Source organism: Monomorium pharaonis, chromosome 9 (assembly GCF_013373865.1).
Source record: "Monomorium pharaonis isolate MP-MQ-018 chromosome 9, ASM1337386v2, whole genome shotgun sequence".
Classification (NCBI taxonomy): domain Eukaryota; kingdom Metazoa; phylum Arthropoda; class Insecta; order Hymenoptera; family Formicidae; genus Monomorium; species Monomorium pharaonis.
In genome coordinates, this window is record NC_050475.1 from 14,261,475 (window position 1) to 14,285,730 (window position 24,256).

Consider the following 24,256-nt stretch of genomic DNA (forward strand, 5'->3'; position numbering starts at 1 on the left):
GTCAGACGTGTACGCGCGCGCGTCGAATCTCCCCGAAGCATCATTTTAATTGAAAACACAAACCTTCACTAACAAGACAAGAAGAGCAATGCAAATATAAGAAATCAATTCTAATAGCATAATCAAGAATAATTTTCGCTCACATATCAAATTAATTGCATCTCAGTTTCTTTGTTCTATTTATGACACAGCACATGAAACCGTCGCACTGTTGGTCGCGGCTAAAACCCCGTAGAACTAAACGCAGAACTGTAACGAGTCACGATACAGCACTCAAAAATAACTCCTCCTATATAGGGCCGCATCTCCGCGTAGACAAACAATTCTATTTATATGATCGATATCCACGCGCTTTCACTTGGCATAAAGAAATACCTGCGGCCCTGCCGCGCAGATGCCCTGTAGTCGCTATAACGAATGAGAGACCGTGCTTCTTATTAAAACTTACAGCTTACTCTTTCCTACGTATTTATTTATAAATTTTAAATAAGTCTGGTTAACACATACTATATTAGATTAAATATATTTAAGAGCGTTATTATTCTTCTTTCCCTTTCTGTCTTTCGACTCTTTCTTCCTTTCTCTGAGTAGCGAGAGAGAGCGAGAGAGAGAGAGAGAGAGAGAGAGAGGAGCGCGAGAGAGAGAGAGAGCGAGAGAGCAGAGCCGAGCCGAGGAGAGAGGAGAGCGAGGAGAAGCAGAGAGAGAGAGGGAGGAGAGAGAGAGAGAGAGAGAGAGAGAGGAGAGAAGGAGCAGAGAGAGAGAGAGAGAGAGAGGAGAGCGAGGAGAGGGAGAGGAGAGAGAGAGCGAGAGAGGAGAGCGCGAGAGAGAGAGCGAGAGAGAGAGACGAGCGAGAGAGAGAGAGAAGGAGAGAGAGGAGAGGAGAGAGAGAGGAGAGAGCGATGAGAGAGAGAGAGAGAGAGAGAGGAGGAGAGAGCGAGAGAGCGGAGAGAGAGAGAGAGAGAGCGAGGAGAGCGAGAGAGAGAGAGAGAGTAGGAGAGAGAGAGAGAGAGAGCAGAGAGAGCGAGAGCGAGAGAGGCGAGAGAGAGAGAGAGAGAGAGAGAGAGAGAGAGAGAGAGAGAGAGAAGACGAGAGAGAGAGGAGAGGAGAGAGAAGAGAGAAGAGAGAGACGTGAGAGAGAGCGAGCAGGAGAGAATAGAGAGAGCGAGAGAGAGCGAGGATCGCGCGAGAGATAGTAGACGGGAGCGGGCTCTCGCGCTTCTCGAGCGCGCGAGAGAGAGAGCGCGAGAGAGAGAGATCTATAGGGTATATCTCTGCTCTCTCTCGATTATATCGCTCTGCTCTCCGTGATCTCTCTCTCTCTCTAGCTCTCTCTCTCTCTCTCTCTCTCTCTCTCTCTCTCTCTCTCTCTCTCTCTCTCTCTCTCTCTCTCTCTCTCTCTCTCCACCTTTATAAAAATCTTTACTTATTAAAGTTTTTGAAGTTATTTCAGATCTTTAAAAAAGGTAAAATAAGCCAATTTAATAAAAGGCCCATTTTAATAAAAAGTTATAATAAATAAATTTTGTATAAATATTTTTATAGTTGGCGCATTTACTTTATTATTTTTGTAGGGAAAACAATAAGACAACAAAACAATTGGACAATAAAACAATTTACCTAATATAATAGTTTTTTTCTTACAAGAGAACGGATAGAACTGTCCCTTACCGATTTTAATGAGCTTTGAATACATTGTAGAACATGAAAAAATATTAGACCCATATTTTTTTTAGTGGCGTATCTCGATGTTTAGGGATTGAAATCACTCCTCGAAAATAACGCATTTTTTCGTTTTTAGCGAACATCTTTTAAAATATAAGGTTTATGAAGAAATGTTTAACATACAAAATTTTTATGGCATTTTATACTCTTTACAATAGTACATTTAGATTTTTCAAAAATGTCAAACTTCCTAATTTACTCTACCCCCACCCCTTTTTTCGACATTTTAAAAATTTTATAAGGACAAAAATTAAAGAGCATTAAAAGCCGAATCCATCCATATATAATAATATGTGGGTTGCATTATTCTCAATTATTGGCAAAACGAGATGATAATCTCGTACTATAGGCGCCGCGGTAGAAGTTACGTTATTTCTTTTGTCGCGTCACATTCAATAACTGCCTCCTGCGTATATTTTTATATTAGAACATAAAAACGGATTAATCTTAATTATATAATACTCAACGTATTACACGATATAAAGCATAAATGCATATATATAACTAAAAATACATATATATACTCGGGAAAAAAAGTTTATATCTAATTATGTATAATTATATCATATTATATATAATTACATATAATAAGATCAAGTTATACATTAATTTATATATAATTATATCAAAATATTTATAACTTTATATCAAATTATGCAACATTATATTACAATTCTTTTTTTGAGTAGATAATTGTATCAAAATATTTATAACCCCATATTGAATTATACAACATTTTATTAAAATTACTTTTCAAGTAAATAAATATATATAATTATATCAAGATATTTATAAACCCATATTGAATTATACAAAATTATATTAAAATTCTTTTTTAATTAAATAATTATATATAATTATGTCAAAAAAAAAAATATATATATATATATTTATAACTCCATATCATATTATTCAAAGTTATATTAGAATTTTTTCAATTTAAATTATATACAAATTCATATATAATTGTATCAAATTAGATACAATTATATATATACTTTTATGTTTGATTAAAATATATATAATAATGTGTTTGCATTAAATTTGCATAAAAATACCATTTTTATATTATAAAATAAGTAATTTTATTTTCATATGTATGCGTGCGTACACAAAGTTTATCGTTCACCTAATTGAAGCACAAAGATAGCACAGAGATAGCACAGAGATTCAAAAAGAACTCAATAATGTCATCAATTATGAATTCTTTTTGAGATGTAAAAAGAATTATTTTTATAAAAAAGATCTTAAAAAGAATTCATAACTGGTGACATACAATTGAATTCTTTTGGAACTCTTTGTGCTATCTGAAAAGATTAATTTCTATTGCATATTATAAATTTTATAATTTATAATATTTTATAATTTCAGACCAATTCTAATTAAAAAACTTTTTTTATTAATAATATTGATTTATTTTATTGCAAAATTTGAGCAATATTTTTTTATATATGTATGAAATATTTTAGCGTTTATTGTACAAATAATATTTATTTAATATTTATTAAACATTTATTTTATATTAATTATTTATTTTAAATAATAATTAAAAAAATATATTTATAAAACGTTTATTTAACGTTTATTTAATATTTTAATTTATTAATTTATTATTAAAAATAATAGTTTAAGAAAATTATTTATGTAACATTTATTTAATGTTTATTTAAAATTTATTTTAAAATTAAAAAGTATTTAAAATAATATTTAAAAAATATTAATTTAATATTAATTTAATATTTATATTTTAATAATTAATTATTTAAAATAATAATTTAGAGCAAATATTTATATAATATTTAATTAATATTTATTTAATATTAATTTAACATTTTAATAAAACGTTTAAAATAACATTTATTTAATATTTATTTAAACCTTTTAAAAATATTTAAAAAAACATTAGAAAAATGTTTATTTAATATTGATTTAATATTTATGTTACAATAATTAATTATTTTAAATAATGATTTAGAGCAAATATTTATATAATATTTAATGAATATTTATTTAATATTAATTTAACATTTTAATAAAACGTTTAAAATAATATTTACATAACATTTACTTAAGATTTATGTAATATTTATTTAAACTTTTAAAAAAATATTTTAAAAAGATATTTAAAAAATGTTTATTTAATATTGATTTAATATTTGTTGGCCTAAGTTCGATCATGCGACCCGTCATGGGGACTCGCCCTACTGGATGGCGCCCTCAGCGGCGGCGCTCATGCCGCGTACCTCGGAGTCCCCCTTCTAGATTCTCTATGTACTAAATGCTCACTTCCGCTTTTTTTTCTGCGCGCCCCTGCTTCTTCTTGTCGCGTTCGCCATATTTGGCTCTCTTGTACCGTTGTGCGAAAATATACCGAGCATATTGATCTGACGAGTGATCCTAAATTGTTCTTTTCGCCCCTCATATCCTATCAGGTTATGGGCCCAGACATCCGAGATCGTATTAACTCGTGAATATTAGCGGAATACGGGGGAACATCCAGCTTCGTAGCGAGGGCTCGTAGCGTCGGTTCCAGAAGTTTCGGTGCGGTCGCGAGAACGCGAGAGAGAACAACAACGACGCGATCGTGAAAGAAAAAAAAAAAAAAAAAATCTCTCGTCGTGCGTACACGGAAGTCGTTGCGTACCCGGCGAAAAGAAGGAGGTCGGTCGTTTCGCGTCGAAAATATTGAAGCTACCGTATCGTCTCGTGAAGTGATCGGTAAAGTCACTCCTTGTCGGGCGCATCAACGTATCTACACCGTTTCGTGGAAATCAGACAGTTCGACACGTGAAAATGAACACGAGTGGCATCGTGCGTATCGAGGCGCTCGGGCGCGAAAATTACGACACTTGGAAGCTGCAAATGCGCGCGCTACTGATCAAAAACGACGCGTGGGGTTATGTCAGCGGCGAGATACCGAAGCCTGAGCCAACGGGAACGAACGCAGCAGACGTACGAGAATGGCGCACCAAGGACGAGAAAGCGAGGTCAGATTTAATCTTATCTATAGGAGCGAGTCAATTAAAGCTAGTCAAAAACTGCGAGACGTCGCGAGAATTATGGATGAAATTGGAGAGTACATTCCAATCAAAGGGACCCGCTCGTAAAGCCACGCTATTGAAAACACTCACTTTGAAGAAGATGTGCGAGGGCGGCGACGTACGTGAGCATTTGCATGACTTTTTCGACGCCGTGGATAAATTATCGGAAATGGACGTTGTTATAAATCCCGATCAGCTTGCCGTAATGATGCTCTATAGTTTGCCTTCAAGTTTCGAAAATTTCAGGATTGCAATTGAAAGTCGTGATGAGCTTCCGACTCCCGAGAACCTACGTACCAAAATTGTGGAAGAATTCGACGCAAGGAAAAGTACATTGACCGAATCGCAAGATGCTTTGCTCGTCAACAGAAAGAAGCGGAACTATTCGAAACACAACGCCATTGGTAAGGAGGAACAGAAAGGGGATAAGAGCTTCAAATTCAAGTGTTATAAGTGCCACGAGAAGGGACACAAAGCTTCAGAGTGCCCGTCGTCAAAGGTAGAAAACAAAAACTCTTCTCGCATATCTCTTCTATTGACTGAAGGCTCGTCCGACACTTGCCAAATCGCAGACTGCTCGACCAGAGACATGTGGTGTCTCGACAGCGGGTGCACGTCCCACATGTGCAAGGACATCGGTGTATTCTCTGAAGTAAACAGTGATGAGTCCGGTACACTGAAACTGGCCAGCAATACGTCAGCGGAGATTAAAGCCAAAGGCGTGGCAAAGATTGCAACCACGATGAACGGAAAGAAAAGTGAAGTAACCCTGAACGAAGCACTACACGTTCCAGAATTGCGCATGAATTTGTTATCAGTTTCGAAGATGGCAGATAAAGGTTTCAGAATTTCGTTCGACAAGCAGAAGGCAATGGTTACCAATCAAAAGGGGTGCACGAAACTGATCGCCAGAAGGATCAACAACCTATACTACGTCGATGGGGGACCATCCGAATGTCGCGAAAGTGCGGAAGAAATTAGCCAGGTTGCGACGGCGACGAACATAAGCAAAACTTGGCATCGTCGTATGGGTCATCTTAACTTTCGAGATCTCGTCCAAGGAAGCAAAAGTGGAGCTATTCGGGGCATCGACCTACGACACGGATCCGAAGATTTGGACTGCGAGATTTGCATTCAGGGGAAGATGGTGCGACCTTCGTTTCCCAAGAAGTCGGAACGGAATACCGAGAAGTTAGAGCTAATTCACACTGACATTTGTGGACCGATGCGAGTCACTTCGAACGGCGGATCACGGTACTTCATAACCTTCACTGACGATCATTCGAGATGGACGGAGATAAGGTTCATTAAGAGTAAGGATCGGGCACTCGAAGAATTCAAGGCTTACAAAGCGTTTGTCGAAAAACAGCATGATGTGAAGATAAAGGCGATCCAATCGGACAACGGTCGCGAATACGTAAACAAGGAATTCGACGAATATTTGAAGATCGAAGGAATACAACATCGATTGACCACTGCCTACAGTCCGGAACAAAATGGCGTGGCCGAGAGGAAGAATCGAACCTTAGTGGATTCAACGCGATGTCTTCTACTTCAATCGGGCCTGCCTGCGTCGTTTTGGGCCGAAGCAGTTTCTACGGCAAATTATATCAGAAACCGTTGTCCGACGAAGAAACTCGACAGTAGAACTCCTCATGAGGTTTGGAAAGGCAGGGCTCCGTCCGTAAGCTATTTCAAGGAATTTGGGTGCAAGGCTTTCTGCGTCGATAAGACTCCTACGCGAGGAAAGTTTGACGCTCGGTCCAAGGAAGGAGTGTTCATTGGATACACCGAGGAATCAAAAGGCTTTCGGATCTGGCTGCCGGATTCAAAAAGGGTCGAGATCACTCGAGATGTGAAATTTTTGGAAACCCCCTCAAAAGAGGTTAGAGCTCTTGAAGATTTTTATTCGCAAGGTTCTTCACAAGATAAATCCGAGGATCAACCAACGACAGACGGCACGGACATCGAGTTGTCTTCGGGGCCTGACAGTATCGACGAGGGAGAAGTCGAGGAAGATATCGAGGAACGACAGGAAGTCGATGATCCGGACGTAGAGCAGACACAAATCCGAAGAAGAGGACGTCCACGCCTTATCAGGACAGGAAGACCCGGAAGGCCTCGAAAAGATTATAGTCACAACGCGGACGAGCAAGCAGAATTTGCATGTGTGACTGAAGTTCCCATTAGACAGGCGATGTCGGATGCAAATTGTTCCGAATGGATGGACGCTATGGCTGCGGAGACGACGTCCTTAATTAAGAATGACGTATGGAAGATGGTGGAGCGTCCGAAAAATCAACAGGTAATTGGAAGCAGATTTGTTCTGCGCAACAAATTCAACTCCGATGGATCAATCGAGAAGCGGAAGGCACGCGTTGTTGCAAGGGGATTCTCCCAAAGACCCGGAATTGATTTCCACGAAACGTTCGCTCCTGTAGCAAGGATGAGTTCCATACGAGCCGTGGTAGCTGTCGCGGCCCAAAGAGACATTAAAATCGAACAACTCGATGTTGCTGCGGCATATCTGAATGGCGACGTCGAGGAGGACATTTTTATGGAAGCACCAGAGTATCTGGAAGATATCCTGGAACACATGCTTCGATCCAGACGGACAAGCGAACCTATCAAAGAAGCAGCGAAGAAGATGCTGAAGGAGATTCAAGGATCCGACGTCGTTTGCTCTCTCAATAAGGCCTTGTACGGACTTCGCCAGGCAGGCCGAGCCTGGCACTCTAAGTTGGATGGGGTGCTTCGGGATTACGGAGCTGTCCCGTCAAACGCTGATCCATGCGTTTACCTCGTCGGACCCATCGACAACAGAAGCTTTATCGTCACATATGTTGACGATTTACTCGTTGCATCAGGAGATGATGCAGAACTCAAAAGGATAAAAAGTCACCTTAATTCTTATTTCGAGATTAAAGACCTTGGCACTGTCAAATACTGCCTGGGCCTAGAGTTCTCGAGAGACGATAAGAAGATTGCCATAAAGCAGAGGGGATACATCAACGACATTCTCAAGAGATTCGACATGCTCGACTGTAAACCCATCGCCACACCAATGGGTCCAAACGTCCAACTGATCAAAAGAGACCCTGGGGGAGACGACGCCCACACAGCCCCCTATCAGGAGTTGATAGGAGCATTGATGTATTTATCGACATCAACCAGACCTGACATTGCTCACACCGTCAGTCGGCTCAGCCAGTTCAACAACTGTCACACGGAGGTTCACTGGAGGGCGGCAAAACGAGTATTGCGTTACCTAAAAGGCACCAATGATGTTGGTTTGGTTTATTCTGATTCCAGCAATCCTCCCGAGATGTACACGGATGCCGACTGGGGCAATTGCGGCATCGACCGTAAGTCATACACGGGTTACACCTTCGTTATGAGCGGCGCTTCCATCAGTTGGGAGTCCCGGAAGCAGCAAACGGTGGCCCTATCATCGACCGAGGCCGAATACATGGCCTTGTCAGACGCTACAAAGGAGGCCCTATACATCAATGGGTTACTTGGAGAACTCGGAGTTGCTCTGAACGGAATCGTCATCAAAAACGACAATAATGGCGCTCTAAGGCTGGCCATGAATCCGGTTCACCACGCACGGTCCAAGCATATCGATATTCGACATCATTTCGTGCGCGATGCCGTCAATAGTAACCTGATCACGATCCAGCATGTATCCACCGACGAGATGACGGCGGACATCCTGACCAAAGGACTGCCCAGAGGAAGACACGGAAAATGCATGGAACTCCTCGGGCTCGCTTCCATCCAATGATCAGAGTCGAGCATGCCAGGTTCGAGGGGAAGTGTTGGCCTAAGTTCGATCATGCGACCCGTCATGGGGACTCGCCCTACTGGATGGCGCCCTCAGCGGCGGCGCTCATGCCGCGTACCTCGGAGTCCCCCTTCTAGATTCTCTATGTACTAAATGCTCACTTCCGCTTTTCTTTCTGCGCGCCCCTGCTTCTTCTTGTCGCGTTCGCCATATTTGGCTCTCTTGTACCGTTGTGCGAAAATATACCGAGCATATTGATCTGACGAGTGATCCTAAATTGTTCTTTTCGCCCCTCATATCCTATCAATATTTATGTTACAATAATTAATTATTTGAAATAATAATCTAGGACATATATTTATATAATATTTAATTAATATTTTAATATTAATTTAAGATTTTAATAAATTGTTTAAAATAATATTTACGTAACACTTATTTTATGTTTCTGTAATAATTATTTCACATTTAAAAAGTTGTTTAGAATAATATTTAAAAAAATATTAAATTATGGTTGGGAAACTTCACTAATTATGTAGCGTAAATCAAGTGTAAAGAGGAAGTGAATCTATGTAATGAAAGAGTCACAAAAGCATATAAATAAAACCTCTGAGGCACAGATTGAAACATCGGAACATAAAGAAAATGGAGATTAAGACAACATTGCACTTATTGAAACAATTAATATACCATATTAACAATACTTAAAAATTATAAGAAATGACAGATTTATTTTTTATTTTTTTACGAACAGAGCAAAAATAGATCTTTCCATATTTCACATACTATTTCACATATGTGAAAATCAGTAAAAAATTGTAATACTTTATATTTATATTTATTTATAAAAATATTGTATCGTTTATCTCTCTAAATTTGTATGAGCGCCAGCACACCAAGATGTCAACTGTTAACTCGAATTTCTGTCATACCGACATGTGCGCTTCCGCGACGCGTGACGCGTTTTCTTGGTATTACTGCGCCAGGAAGGAACTACTTCCGCTTTTCTTCTTCTGGCGCGCGCGTTTTTTTTTTCGGGCTATATTGTTCACCACGCTCGTCGTTGTTACACACTCAAGTAGACACGATCGCATATTTCAGTCACAACTTCACAACTGTAAGCCTCCGGCCTCCCGAAGAGTAAAATAAAGTGTTTGCTATGATATCAAATCGAGAGAAGTGTATATTCTCGCCCGCATTGTCATCGAAGCAATAATTCCGCTGACGCATGCGACAGGCACGAGCCTGCAAACGTACATCCGAAACGTTACATTGTTGGTCCTTCGAGCCGGATACCAATCCGGATCTTCGCAAGGGGGCAAGGAAGGTCAGGCAATCAGCCACGTCTCCACGACAAGGCGCAACCAGCAAACGGCGTGTAGCAGCAAGGGACAGCCCGATCATAACCTACAAGCGTTCAATCGCCGCGTGGTGACTCCCGCCCGGATCGGCGCAGCCTCGCATCGTCGGGGACGAATCTTGGTGCATCCACTAAGCCCTCAGCATCAAATTAAAGGTCAGACAATAACCACGCTCCCAGCGGCGAGATACATTCAGCAAACGGCGAGTAGCAGCAAGGGACCGCCCGATCATAACCTACAAGCTTTCAATCGCCGCGTGGTGACTCTCGCCCGGATCGTCGCAGCCTCGCACCATCGGGACGGATCTCGGCTTCAAGCAGAACTTCGTCACGGAATTGAAGGACGGCAAGGACCTACTGAGGGACTTTTCCACACGACCACATCCGAGGACGACAGCACTCCGCCTGCATCGGAAATCTTCGGCGCGCAATTTCGGTAAGGGTAACTGTTCACTTCGGGGTGCCAAGTCGTCTCGTAATATCTCACGCGTTCGAACAGGGTCGTCATTCGCAATGTCCGCAGAGCAGGATCCGGCCTCGCTAAAACGACAGCGTGCGGTCGTAAAGGGGTCGTGCACGCGTATAAGCACTTACGTCCAAGGTATTTCGGTAGCAACGCCTTCCGTCGCGGCTCAACTCGAAGAGCGCAAAATTAAATTAAACGAGTACTGGTCGCAGTACAATGAAATACAGTCTCAACTCGAGTCGATAGACGAGAACGAAATCAACGACCGCGGTACTTTCGAGGAGGCCTTCTTCTCACTATCCGCTAAGATTCGCGAACTTCTCAATCCCGTACTTGCGTTACGCGCCCCGCCGAGCTCACCGTCTACCTCGAACGCGTCCAATCGATCTGAGGGTCCATTCAACGTACGACTGCCTAAATTAAATCTTCCATCTTTTTCTGGCAAGTACGATGAATGGTTTCCCTTTTTTGACTCATTTAAGTCGGTCATACATTCAAACACGTCTATCAGCAACATACAAAAACTGCAATATTTAAAATCCTCCTTATCAGGTGATGCGAGTAACGTAATACATTCATTAGAAATTTCGGAATTGAACTATGACGTAGCCTGGAGATTATTGAGGGAGCGTTATGACAACAAACGTGTCATAATCCACACACACATTGAGGCGATCATGGAGTTGCCGTCTATGACAAGGGAAAATTTAATTGAATTACGGCGTATTGCAGATGGAGTCAACAGACATATGCGAGCTCTTAACGCGCTCAAACGCCCTACATCTCAGTGGGACGACCTGCTTGTTTACATTGTAAGTTCAAAACTGGACGCAACCACACTGCGAGAATGGCAAGCCTCATTAGCCGGAATGGAACCTCCTACCTTCAAGCAGCTCAATGATTTCATCATTCATCAATGCCAGATGCTCGAGGCCACGAGTAAGGCTAGCGACGTCTCATCCAAGGACGCTCACAAGCGGCCGCAATCCAACGCGAAGCGCCAAACTTCATGTGTCGCCACCGTCAAGGCAAAATGCAATTTTTGCAAGGGCGAACACGCCATGTACCATTGCAAGGATTTTTTGGCGCTGCCGGTTTCCCGAAGGATTTCAGAGGTTCGTAATCGTAAAATCTGTACCAATTGCCTACGATTTCCGAGTCACGCCTTAGACCAATGCACATCTGGAGGTTGCAGAGTGTGCAAGGCAAAGCATAATACGTTACTACATGCAAGAGAGAGCACGCCAAAGACCCACGACAGCAACGGCGATAACACTGATGCACCCAGGACGCCAAACTCCTCATCAACCGTGTCAGCACACGCGTCAACCAGCCACGGTGAAGAGTACACGATGCTATCCACGGCGCTGGTCAATGCCTTCGACCGCAACGGATCTACGAAGCCATGCCGCGTTTTATTGGACTCTGGTTCTCAAGCTAATTTTATCACCATGGAATATGCACGAATCATTGGAGTGCCTCCACGCCCGCTAAATACATCAATTTCTGGCATAAATAATACAAATTCGCAGGCTACTCAAGCGGTCAAGGTAAGGATTCAATCCCGAGTGAATTCTTATTCAATCACAATTGACTGCGTTGTCACGGATCAAATAACTGGTAAACTACCGACGCTCTCTATGCAACGAAGCTCATACAACATACCTCGTAACCTCAAGTTAGCCGACCCACATTTCAACGTCTCAGCCAAGGTCGACTTGCTCATCGGAGCCGAGTTCTTCTGGGAGTTGCTTTGCGTGGGACAAATCAAGGCCTCCACGGAGCACCCGACGTTACAGAAAACGCACTTCGGGTGGATTCTGGCAGGGCGCCGGGACATCGTGTCGTCACCTCCGCGAAATATACATTCATTCGCAGCAACTATATCGAACGTTCAATTACATGATCAAATAAAACGCTTCTGCGAAATAGAGGACATCACCAACGTTATTAGCCATAACGCAGATGAAGCATATTGTGAACAGCACTATCTAACAAATGTATCACAAAATGCACAAGGAAGATACGTGGTCAAACTCCCGATCAAGGACGCAGCGATGACGAAATTAGGAGAATCTCGACAGATTGCTTTAAAACGCCTACAAGGCTTGGAACGGCGGCTTGCCCGCAGCCCTCAATTAAGGGCTCAATACTCGCAATTCATGGCAGAATATCTAACGCTCGGTCACATGAGGCGAGTGGATATTACTGCAAATGAAGATATAAGAGCATTCTACTTGCCTCACCATTGTGTTTTCAAAACCTCGGAGCCTTCCTCGAAGATCAGAGTCGTGTTTGACGCCTCCTGCAAGAGCACTACTGGAGTATCTCTAAACGACACGTTGAGAGTTGGTCCGGTCGTACAACAGGATTTAACGTCAATCGTGATGCGTTTTCGTACGTTTAAATTTGTACTGACCGCCGACATAATTAAGATGTACAGGCAGGTGTTGGTGCATCCGTCCCAAACTCCACTTCAAAGAATCTTGTGGCGCGACGACCCTGCCGCAGACGTAGTAACCTACGAACTAGTCACCGTCACCTATGGTACAACGCCGGCATCATTTCTCGTCACAAGATCCTTGAAACATCTGGCAGAGCAACATTCAGCGATCTACCCCGTCGGAGCGTCATGCGTCCAGCGTGATTTTTACGTCGACGACATGCTCACAGGAGGTAACACTCTTCAAGAAGTAGAAACAATACGCGACGAAACGATACAGCTCCTGAGGCTAGGATGTTTCGAACTTAGCAAGTGGGCTTCAAATAACAAGGAATTACTAACTCCTGTAACTAGTCAGGTCGAGGAGTCGGTCGTTATTAACAAGGAAGCGAACGCTTGTATTTTGGGCGTCCAATGGAATCCCACCTCCGACACCTTTCACTTCTCATATGAGCCTGACAAGGCTTACGATACGGTCTCCAAGCGCGTAATGCTGTCAGAAGTGTCAAAATTGTTTGATCCGTTGGGTCTCCTTGGACCAACCATCGTGATTGCCAAATTAATCCTTCAAGATCTTTGGCGTTCAAATGTCGATTGGGATGAGTCTGTCCCACAGGCCGTATACACTCGTTGGTCCACATTCAAAAACCAGCTGATCGAATTAAATCAATTGACAATCCCCAGACGCGTGAAATTTAGTGCAAACAATAGGATGATACAAGTGCATGGCTTCTGTGATGCCAGTCAATATGCGTACGGAGCCTGCATTTACGTCCGAACGGAACTCAAGAACGGTGACTATCAATGCGAGTTACTTGGCTCAAAATCAAGGGTCGCCCCTCTGAAGACAATTTCACTACCCCGGCTAGAGCTATCAGCCGCCTTGCTACTGACCCGGCTGCTTGAAAGGGTCAGAGCGTCAATCAACTTAACAAACGTCAAAATATATCTTTGGTCAGATTCGACCATAGCCCTCAATTGGATCGCATCGGCCTCCCGCAAATTTTCGGTGTTCGTGTCAAACCGCATAGGAGAAATACAACGAGCGACTGAACCCGAGGATTGGCGGCACGTGCCGTCGGCCCAGAATCCCGCAGATCTATTGTCGCGAGGTTTAAACCCACGTGAATTAGTCAACGCTACCACGTGGTGGAAGGGGCCAGCCTTCTTGCAACAGAGCGAGTGTCAATGGCCTGTCAACAAGCTTCCACGTCTTGGAAACGACATCCCGGAGCTTCAGAAAATTTATGTCAATGTTGCCATCGTAGATGTCAGCATAATCAACGAAATCCTCGACAAATACTCGAATTTGGACAAGGTTTGCCGCATCATATCATACTGCATTAGGTTCGCCAGACGATCATCAAGGGCTACGACATTGTTCATCACTCATGAAGAAATGTCTTCTGCATTGCATCGCTTGTGTAAGATCGTCCAACAGCATTCCTTTCCAGACGATTACAAAACCTTAAGCAATGCTGAAGCCATCAGTAGATCCAGCAAAATTTTATCGCTAACACCATTCATGGATCACTCCGGATTAATTCGAGTAGGAGGTAGGTTGAGAAACTCAAATTTACCACATGACACCTGCCATCCGATTCTATTACCTCGTGATCACGAATTGACGAAGCGTATCATCTCAAAGGAACATGTACGCAGCATGCACGCCGGCACTCAAGCCACCATGGCCGCCGTCCGACAGCGTTTTTGGCCACTTTTACTACGGTCAACAACACGAAGAATTGTCCTAAGATGCGTCAGATGCTTCCGAGTCAAGCCGGTACTCTCTGAGGCCTTAATGGGATCCCTTCCCTCCAGTCGCGTCACTATTTCGAGGCCGTTCGCACGGTGTGGTGTTGATTATGCCGGCCCCTTAATCTTACGAGAAGGAAAGCGTCGAAACGCGCGTAATCATAAGGCATACGTTGCCGTTTTTGTATGTTTCACGGTCAAGGCCGTGCACTTAGAACTTGTCGGTGATCTTACGTCGGATGCGTTCTTAGCCGCGTTCAAGCGTTTCATATCGCGCAGGGGGAGACCCTCTCACGTATGGTCCGATAACGGAACCTCATTTGTCGGCGCTCAAAACCAATTAAAGGATTTTTATGGCTTACTTAATGACGACACTGTTCAGGATAAGGTTAAAACATTTTCACGCGATCAGCAAATCTCGTGGAGCTTTATACCTCCCAGTTCCCCGCATCACGGAGGATTGTGGGAGGCCGCGGTAAAGTCCGCTAAATATCATATGCATAGAATCATAGGCAAGGCTCACTTGACATATGAAGAGATGCAAACCACGTTGTGTGAAGTAGAAGCAATTCTCAACTCGCGGCCCATCACAGCGTTGAGCGCGGACCCAAACGACTTGGCGTATTTGACCCCCGGTCATTTTTTGATTGGCACTCCGATGAATAGTTTCCCTACTCTCGATTTAACCGACCTAAGCGAAAACCGCCTGGTACGTTGGCAGCGCGTAGAACAGCTAAGACAGCATTTTTGGCGTCGGTGGAGTAGAGTACCTTAGAGTACCTCCACTCCTTACAAACGCGTTCAAAGTGGAAGGCTACGAAGGGGAATCAATTGCAACGCGGTCAACTCGTGCTGGTCAAGCAGCAGGATTTACATCCTTTGAATTGGTTATTGGGTCGTGTTCATGAAATCCATATTGGATCTGATGGAATCGTTCGCACGGCGGATGTTAAAACTACGAAGGGACTTCTTACTAGACCTTTGACCAAACTTGCGATATTACCCGTAGAAACTACTGACGATAGTCTTTAAGGTTACCTTTTAGTCAGAGTGGTAGATTAGTATTTAAGTTATAACCGTTTTGTTAATCTTCATTCATTATTCGCAGCGTTACATTATATATTAAAAGGCAAGCCTTTCAAGGGGGGCGGCGTTGTATCGTTTATCTCTCTAAATTTGTATGAGCGCCAGCACACCAAGATGTCAACTGTTAACTCGAATTTCTGTCATACCGACATGTGCGCTTCCGCGACGCGTGACGCGTTTTCTTGGTATTACTGCGCCAGGAAGGAACTACTTCCGCTTTTCTTCTTCTGGCGCGCGCGTTTTTTTTTTCGGGCTATATTGTTCACCACGCTCGTCGTTGTTACACACTCAAGTAGACACGATCGCATATTTCAGTCACAACTTCACAACTGTAAGCCTCCGGCCTCCCGAAGAGTAAAATAAAGTGTTTGCTATGATATCAAATCGAGAGAAGTGTATATTCTCGCCCGCATTGTCATCGAAGCAATAATTCCGCTGACGTATGCGACAGGCACGAGCCTGCAAACGTACATCCGAAACGTTACAATATAACTATACATGTTTCATCCTTCTGACAACATCTGTTGAAATAATCTATAACAAATATGTATGCATTAACATAAAGTATTCATGGATCATCACGAAGCATTAGAATGCGTACGATCTTCGAAGTCAAGCAACGTCGGGAGTGATTGTTGGGTCACTTTGATGGGTGACCGTTTTTTCAGGCGCAGAAATTAAACATGTTCTAACAGGTACTGTGGCTTGGCTGAAACATGTATAGTCTTCTCCCCTTTATAAAATTATTGTAGAAATTTATTAGATTGGTGAGGTTACGTTGAATTTATCAAAATTATTTAATAATGCAATCAATTTTTTGCTTTTGTTGTGAATATGTTTAGTAAATATTAAAAAAATTATTTACCAAATGTTAAAAAAACATTTTCTTAAATTTTAAAATAAATATTTATTAAATGTTAAAAATATATTTGTCCAAACATTTAAAAAAACATTTTTCTAATTTGAAAAAGGGAACCTATCTCATTATTTTTAACGTTTTTGGAAATGTTTTTTAAAAAGTTTTTTAAATATTATTGAAAATATTTTTTAAATATTGTTTTGCTGATTGGGTAGTTTAGCTGGGTTGTTTCCCGCCAGTTGGTGCGCAGCGCCGCCGATAGGCGAACAAGCGGCTTAAGTGTTTCGGGAATAAGATGCAGCTAACACGCTACATAAAGACCATCCGCAGCGCGATTAAAGCAAACTAAAAATCAGTTTTCTTTTCTGTGAAGGGGTTAGGCTGACTACTGACAGCACTGCGCACTAATTGGTGGGCGAGCCCAAGGGTGCCCGATGTGGCGGAGAACAGCCACATAATACTTTTACAGAATGTATTTAGACGCAGTTAGATTTATATGTAATTACAGGTTTATTCATTTTCTTAAAATCTTTTTTCTATTCTAGCGAATTTTGTTCGTTCATGTAGAAATTTGCTAGGATAGACAGCATAAAATTTGCTGTGCCAGCAAATTATTTTTCTTCATGTATAAATAAATAATCTTCTATTCATAAAAATATTTTTTTTTTCAAATTTACCATATTTACTACAAAAATGTGATCCATTAAATGGTACCCATTAAAAGTTTAATCTAATTGTATTTAAAAACATCATTATATTTAATTATGTGTTCATATAAAGTATACATAATTTGATTTAATTATATATATTTATAAACAATTTTATCTATTTGTATCTAATTAGATCAAGTCAAAATCCATACATAATTAGATCTACAAAGTTATACAAAATTATATATAATTGTTGCAAATGCAAATATAGATTAATATAAAGCAAAGTATTTTTTAATATTTAAAACTGCAAATACAATATAACAAAATATGTAATATCAAGAGAGAAGTATAAACTGCAATAACAAATAAATTTGCATTATTATCAAGAGGCACGGTAGTGCCTCGCGCCAAGTGTACGCGCAGCGCGAGGCACCACCGCTGCTTCTTTTACGCGAGACGTCGTTTGCGAAAATCCGTAGTTATCGGATTCTCAATAACGACTGAACCGATGGATTTCTTAATAGGCTTAATGGATAGCTTGCATCCGATTTATATAATAAAAGTGTTTTTATTTTTCTGCTACGTGATTTACGAACGGAAATATCGCGATTAAAGTTTTTCGCTCAAGAATAAATTTGTTTAAGAAACGTCGTAGTCGTCATTATTATTATCGTCGTTGTCGCCCGGCGCCTAGAACGAATGGTGGGGGTTTGTATTGTTGTATCCTCGTTTAAACGTTTGATAAACAAGGATGAACGATGCACCATGCGCATGAAACGGAACGCACCGTATGTATTGTGATTGGTAATCGAGTCCGCGCCGCCGCGTGTCGATCAAGTGACAGTTCGAAGTTAGAGACGTGTTGACGTGCGCGAGTTATGATTATGCTACGTCTTGTCCGGATGGATGTATTGTAGTAGCGTTCCGCTGCACTATCCTCAACAGGTATATTTAAAGATATTATAAAAACATTATAATATTATTAATAAAAAACTGAAGGTGGCGTGTATGGCGCACACGCCGCGTATGCCGCGCTCGCGCTTACGTATCCAGGGTCCTTCATTGTTTTCCTGTTGTGCGATTCCTCAACATCTATTTTTTATACTCTCACAGTTTTATTAAGTTATTAATTCCTAGGGTAGGAAAGTTTTCTCATAATAGTAGGAAGGAGGTGGTCATTCTCCGGTGATTGTATTTCGAGCCTGGAGAAAAAATTATCCCGTCTTATTGATGTTTTATCTCATAAGGAGAATAGAGCGTCAATCTGCCCTCCCCCTCAATGTTCTTCCGCATCTCTGTTGCATCGGGATATCCAGGGGATTCAAGGTGAATCTTTTTCCGAGGACTGAGCTGACGTCACCGTTAATAACCGATCGAGATCCGGATCGAAGGGCAATTTTCTGACAGCGCCTGCGAGTCAGGAAGGGCCAGTGGATCCGCATATTACAGGTTGGTACGTGATTGCTGGGTCTGTATTTGCGGAATACAGGCGGCATAACGACACAGCCTTTTCTTTGATTGAGGGGCACATTAGGGTATTTTTCTGATGCGGTAAGTAATCAGGCGGAAGAGGTGTCTTCTACGTCCTCTCGAGCTAATATTGTTACCCTGGTGGATTATCCATTTCCTACTCTTGAGGAGGACAATGCGGATGCCTTTACAAAAGAATTATGCAGTTCTAAACGGGAAGGAGCAGAGGATACAGCTTAAAAAGACTTAGTCACTTTTAAGTGGCAGGATCTTACCCGCAAAGGTCTTTTGGCAAAACAACGAGACCCGCTTTTAAGAAAATTCTCTCCTTCCGATGCGATTTCCTTTCTTAGACTCTCCAAGTTCAATTCGGAATGCAGAGCGGCCTTGAGGAACAACTCGATAGTTAAGCGAGACGATTTTAACTGCAAGGATCAGAATCAGATGGGCATTGCGCTATGCGCTTTCGAAGCAATCTCGGATTTTCTGAAACCGAAAGTTCAAGGCTCTTAGTTCCGAGGCGCGTTTGGCGGTAGCAAAGATCAATGATTGTGCGAAAATCCTAGCAGACCTTCTTTATCGTTTCTCCTTTTCCAGAAGGGCGCAGATCCTACCTGCCTTAAATCTGATTGCCAAAAATATTGCCGATGCTATCCCTGCAGACATTTTTCTCTTTGGTGCCTTATTTGGTGGCGAATAAAAGAGGCAACTTCGATGGAAAGATCTTCGAAGGATATCGTAAAGACCCTCTTGATCGTCGCACGAAAGGTTCAACAACCTATTAAGCAGCCAATCCAGACATTTTCTATGAAGTTGGGAAACTTCCGAGCCCCTACACGGAATTTCGAGACCAACGACGACCAGGACTTCAGAGGCGAACAACAGTCGAAGGTCGTCATATCGCCACAGATCTCACTCCAGGAGGAGGTAGACAAACAAGAGGTACATTCGGCTGGCAGACTTTTTATTTATTTATTTCTCGCTAGAGAGAAATTACTTCTGATCCAGTAATTTTAGAATCCATTGCGGGGTATAGGCTACCTTTTAGTCACCATCCGCCTCTTCAGCTTACAGAACCTTCTTTCGTATCTCGGTCTGAAGTACAGATTTCCTCTCAAGAAATTTCAAGGTTGTGTAATAAGAGAGCAATCGAGCCGGTCTCTGACTGTGTAGGTTAATTCTTGTTTAAAAAAAAAAAAAAAAAAAAACCATTTGGGCGGCTGGAGAATTATTTTAAACTTGAAACGTTTAAATAAATTTATTATCGCTCCGCATTTTAGACTGGAGGGAGGATTGGAAGACAGTTATTTGCCTTATTTCTCCAGGCGATTTTCTCGCGTCCATTGACTTAGAAAACGGTTATTTACTGCTTCCAATTCACCAAGAAGGTAGAAAGTTCTTACGATTTCGATTTAAGGGTCAACTTTTTGAATTTAAAGCTTTATCCTTTGGATTAGCATCTGCCCTTATATTTTTACGAAAATTTTAAAACCAGTTTTTTACTCTTTAAAAAAAAGGGGGGGGGCTTTCTGTCATTTTCTTACTTAGATGATTTTCTTACTATAGCACCATCTTACGATTTAAAAAAAAAGGGGGGGGGTCACACGAGACTTATTTTTACCTTTAGGTTTTAAAATCAACGAGCGAAAGACCATGCTTATCCCAACGAAGTCCTGTCGATATCTTGGTACTTTGATACAGAATCATTCTCGATTTCGATACCATCGGACAAACGAAATAAACCCAGGCGAGGCTTACTTTTTTAGGTATGAAATCTTGCAAAATTCGATTTTTTGCCAGTTACATTGGTTCTCTAACATCTGTTTGCCAAGCAGTACAGTATGTTACATATCAAGATCCTGGAGAGAGAGAAAAAGTTCTAGCTCTCGTAGCTGCGGACGAGAATTTTGATGCTCAAATATCTTTTCCATTTTCGATTAGAGAAGACCTTCTCTGGTGGAAATCTGTTTTTGCGAACTCACCGCATCGCAACTTTATTAGATCAGGCGTTTTCAGTCTTGAAATTTTTACGGACGCATCCTTAATAGACTGGGGTGCCGTTTGTGGTGATGCTCGGACTCAATTCGGGTTTTTGGTCCGTAGAAGAAAAACTATACTACATCAACCGCCCTTTCATACATCATCCGCATAAGCTCGATCAAGTTTCTACATCTCTTTAATCTCGGTAGTAGAATCTGGTCTTGATGTGAAGATCGAGATTTATTCTTATATGCCGTATGTATCCCTTCAGCTCAAAACTTTGAAGCAGACGCTGAATCTCAGATTGTCTCTGTAGATTCTGAATGGTCTTTAGATCAGGGCTACTTTAATAGAATTATTTCTCTTTTCGGTCAGTTTGACATTGATCTTTTTGCCACAACTATCAACGCAAAATGCTCTTGTTTTACTTCTTGGCTCCCAGACCCTCTTGCGGAAGCAGTGATGCCTTTTCCTTAAACTGGAGTGGTTTTTATTTTTATGCTTGCCTTCCATTCAATTTGATCTTAAGATTTTTACGCAAGATCATCACTGACAGAGCAGAGAAGGTGATGATAGTTCCTTGGTGGCCGGCCCAGCCTTGGCTCATAAAAAATTAGTAACGCTTTTGGCTCTTACTACCGCGCAGAGGTTTCAGACTCTCGCATCCATGCAGCTTTCTAATGTCTCTATTTCGAATTTGTTCATTATTAAAGTTCCAGCGAAACCTAAGACTTCCGGGATCAGAAAATCTCAGCCGTTACTTATTTTTAAGCCATTTGTTGCTAAGCCAGAACTATGCGTTTTTACATTATCGAAATACTACCTCGAGCTCACTCGAGAGCTTCGACAAGATAGTTGTGAATCATTTTTTATTTCTTTTCGTTCCCCGTATAACGCAGTTTCTGCTCAAACTTTAGATCGTTGGGTTAAAGCTGAACTCAATGCGGCTAGCATTAACACCTTTTTTCAGCTCATTCTACCTGGCACGCCTCGACATCTCTCGCGGCTAGTAGGGGTGTTAGTTTAGATGAAATTCGGCGTACGGCCGGTTGGAGTAGGTCTTCTGAAGTTCTCGCGCGATTCTATAATCGGCCAATAGTCGAAGCCTCTTCTTTTCAATCTACAATTCTCAATATAGTTTATGTTGATTAATACAATTTGCTATTGTCGATTATCGGAGATACTCTCAAACCTATAAATTGTTTTTAATATTGGATTTAAAAGTTTAGTTCATTAACTTTTATTAAACAAATCTGTGCTTTAAATATCTACAATACATCCATCCGGACGAGACATAGCATAATTGAAGAATTGAACGAACTTACCGTGAAGTTCGATTACAATTATGCTGTCTCGTCCGGATGGACAAACCCTCCCATCCGCTTCCTAGGAACAGATTTGTTGGCTTTGAATTAATGAAGGACCCTGGATACGTAAGCGCGAGCGCGGCATACGCGGCGTGTGCGCCATACACGCCACCTTCAGTTTTTTATTAATAATATTATAATGTTTTTATAATACTAGAACACAACATTGCGCGCGCTTCGCGCGCGCCACTTAGCATTTTTATATTAAACATTGCACTTTTTTTTCTTCTGTAATATTACTCTCACACACTTTATCATATTTAATGCTCTTCTCTATCTCACGCTCTTTCTCCCACTCTCTAAATTATTAATTATAATATTAATGATATTAATTATATTATTTTCATATTGTTCAATATTACTCTTACACTTTACTTTCTTATTTAATCCTCTTCTTTATCTCTCACGCTCTCCCACTCTCCCCCCTCCGCCCCTCTCTCACTCACTAAACACAAATTAGTGATTATATTATATTTTCATGTTTCTTAATATCACTCTTACATACTTTATCTCCATACTTAATCCCCTTTAAATAAATTAAAAATTATAATATATTATATGTAATGTTACCTGTTAATTTTCAATCAATTTTCAAAACTTTCACTTTCTGGCGAACTCTTTAGAAAATTATTGTACACGTCCGGAACTGTAGGAAAACTGTGTTAAAGTAAATAGAATTCTCGATATTTGATTAGCATTTCCCGTCAACCCACAAAATTCAAGTTTTCCGGAAAATATAATTGTTTAAAAAATGTTTTAATTAATTATATCACCTGAATTCTATAGCAAATTATTGTACGCGTCCGGAACTATATGAGAATTACGTTAAAATAAATAGATCAGTTGATATTTGATTAGCATTTCAGGTCTAGCTTTAAAAATTCAAGTTTTCCGGGCAAAATAATTGTTTAAAAAATGTTTTTATTAATTATAACACCGTAACTTTCCAAAAACTATTGTACGCGTCCAGAACTATATGAAAACTGCGTTAAAATAAATAGAACTGTTGATATTCGATTTGCATTTCACGTCTAGCCCTCAAAATTCAAGTTTTTCGGGCAAAATAATTGTTTAAAAGATGTTTTAATTAATTATATAACCAAAACTTTTTAGAAAATTATTGTACGCGTCCTGAACTATATGAGAATTACGTTAAAATAATTAGATCCGTCGATATTCGATTAGCACTTGTCGTGTAGCCTTAGAAATTCAAGTTTTTCAAGCAAAATAATTGTTTAAAAAATGTTCTAATTAATTATATCACCGGAACTTTACAGAAACATATTGTACGCGTCCCGAACTATATGAGAATTACGTTCAAATAAATAGATCTGTCGATATTCGATTAGCACTTGTCGTGTAGCCTTAGAAATTCAAGTTTTTCAAGCATAATAATTGTTTAAAAAATGTTCTAATTAATTATATCACCGGAACTTTACAGAAACATATTGTACGCGTCCCGAACTATATGAGAATTACGTTAAAATAAATAGATCTGTCGATATTCAAATAGCACTTGACGTGTAGCCTTAGAAATTCAAGTTTTTCGGGCAAAATAATTGTTTAAAAAATGTTCTAATTAATTATATCATCTGAACTTTATAGAAACATATTGTACGCGTCCCGATCTATATGAGAATTACGTTAAAATAATTAGATCTGTCGATATTCGATTAGCACTTGTCGTGTAGCCTTAGAAATTCAAGTTTTTCAAGCAAAATAATTGTTTAAAAAATGTTCTAATTAATTATATCACCTGAACTTTATAGAAACATATTGTACGCGTTCCGAACTATATGAGAATTACGTTAAAATACATAGATCTGTCGATATTCGATTAGCACTTGTCGTGTAGCCTCAAAAATTCAAGTTTTTTGGGCAAAATAATTGTTTAAAAAATGTTTTAATTAATTATATCACCTGAACTTTATAGAAACATATTGTAAGCGTCCCGAACTATATGAGAATTACGTTAAAATAATTAGATCTGTCGATATTCGATTAGCACTTGTCGTGTAGCCTTAGAAATTCAAGTTTTTCAAGCATAATAATTGTTTAAAAAATGTTCTAATTAATTATATCACCGGAACTTTACAGAAACATATTGTACGCGTCCCGAACTATATGAGAATTACGTTAAAATAATTAGATCTGTCGATATTCGATTAGCACTTGTCGTGTAGCCTCAAAAATTCAAGTTTTTTGGGCAAAATAATTGTTTAAAAAATGTTTTAATTAATTATATCACCTGAACTTTATAGAAACAT

At 40.5% G+C, this 24,256-nt stretch overlaps 1 protein-coding gene across 1 annotated transcript; it reads left to right on the top strand.

Moving 5' to 3' along the window:
- The first annotated feature begins 10,423 nt into the window (after nt 1-10,423).
- On the top strand, nt 10,424-15,606 carry LOC118647466. The gene is made up of 2 exons (XM_036292488.1): nt 10,424-15,283; nt 15,382-15,606. The coding sequence occupies exons 1-2, from the start codon at nt 10,424-10,426 to the stop codon at nt 15,604-15,606; spliced, it is 5,085 nt and encodes a 1,694-aa protein (XP_036148381.1).
- The last annotated feature ends 8,650 nt before the right edge of the window (nt 15,607-24,256 follow it).

Coding starts and splice junctions, on each gene's coding strand:
- LOC118647466 (XM_036292488.1), top strand. CDS start 10,424: ATGTCCGCAGAGCAGGATCCGGCCTCGCTAAAACGACAGCGTGCGGTC. Junction 15,284..15,381: donor ACCTAAGCGAAAACCGCCTG/GTACGTTGGCAG, acceptor ACGCGTTCAAAG/TGGAAGGCTACGAAGGGGAA.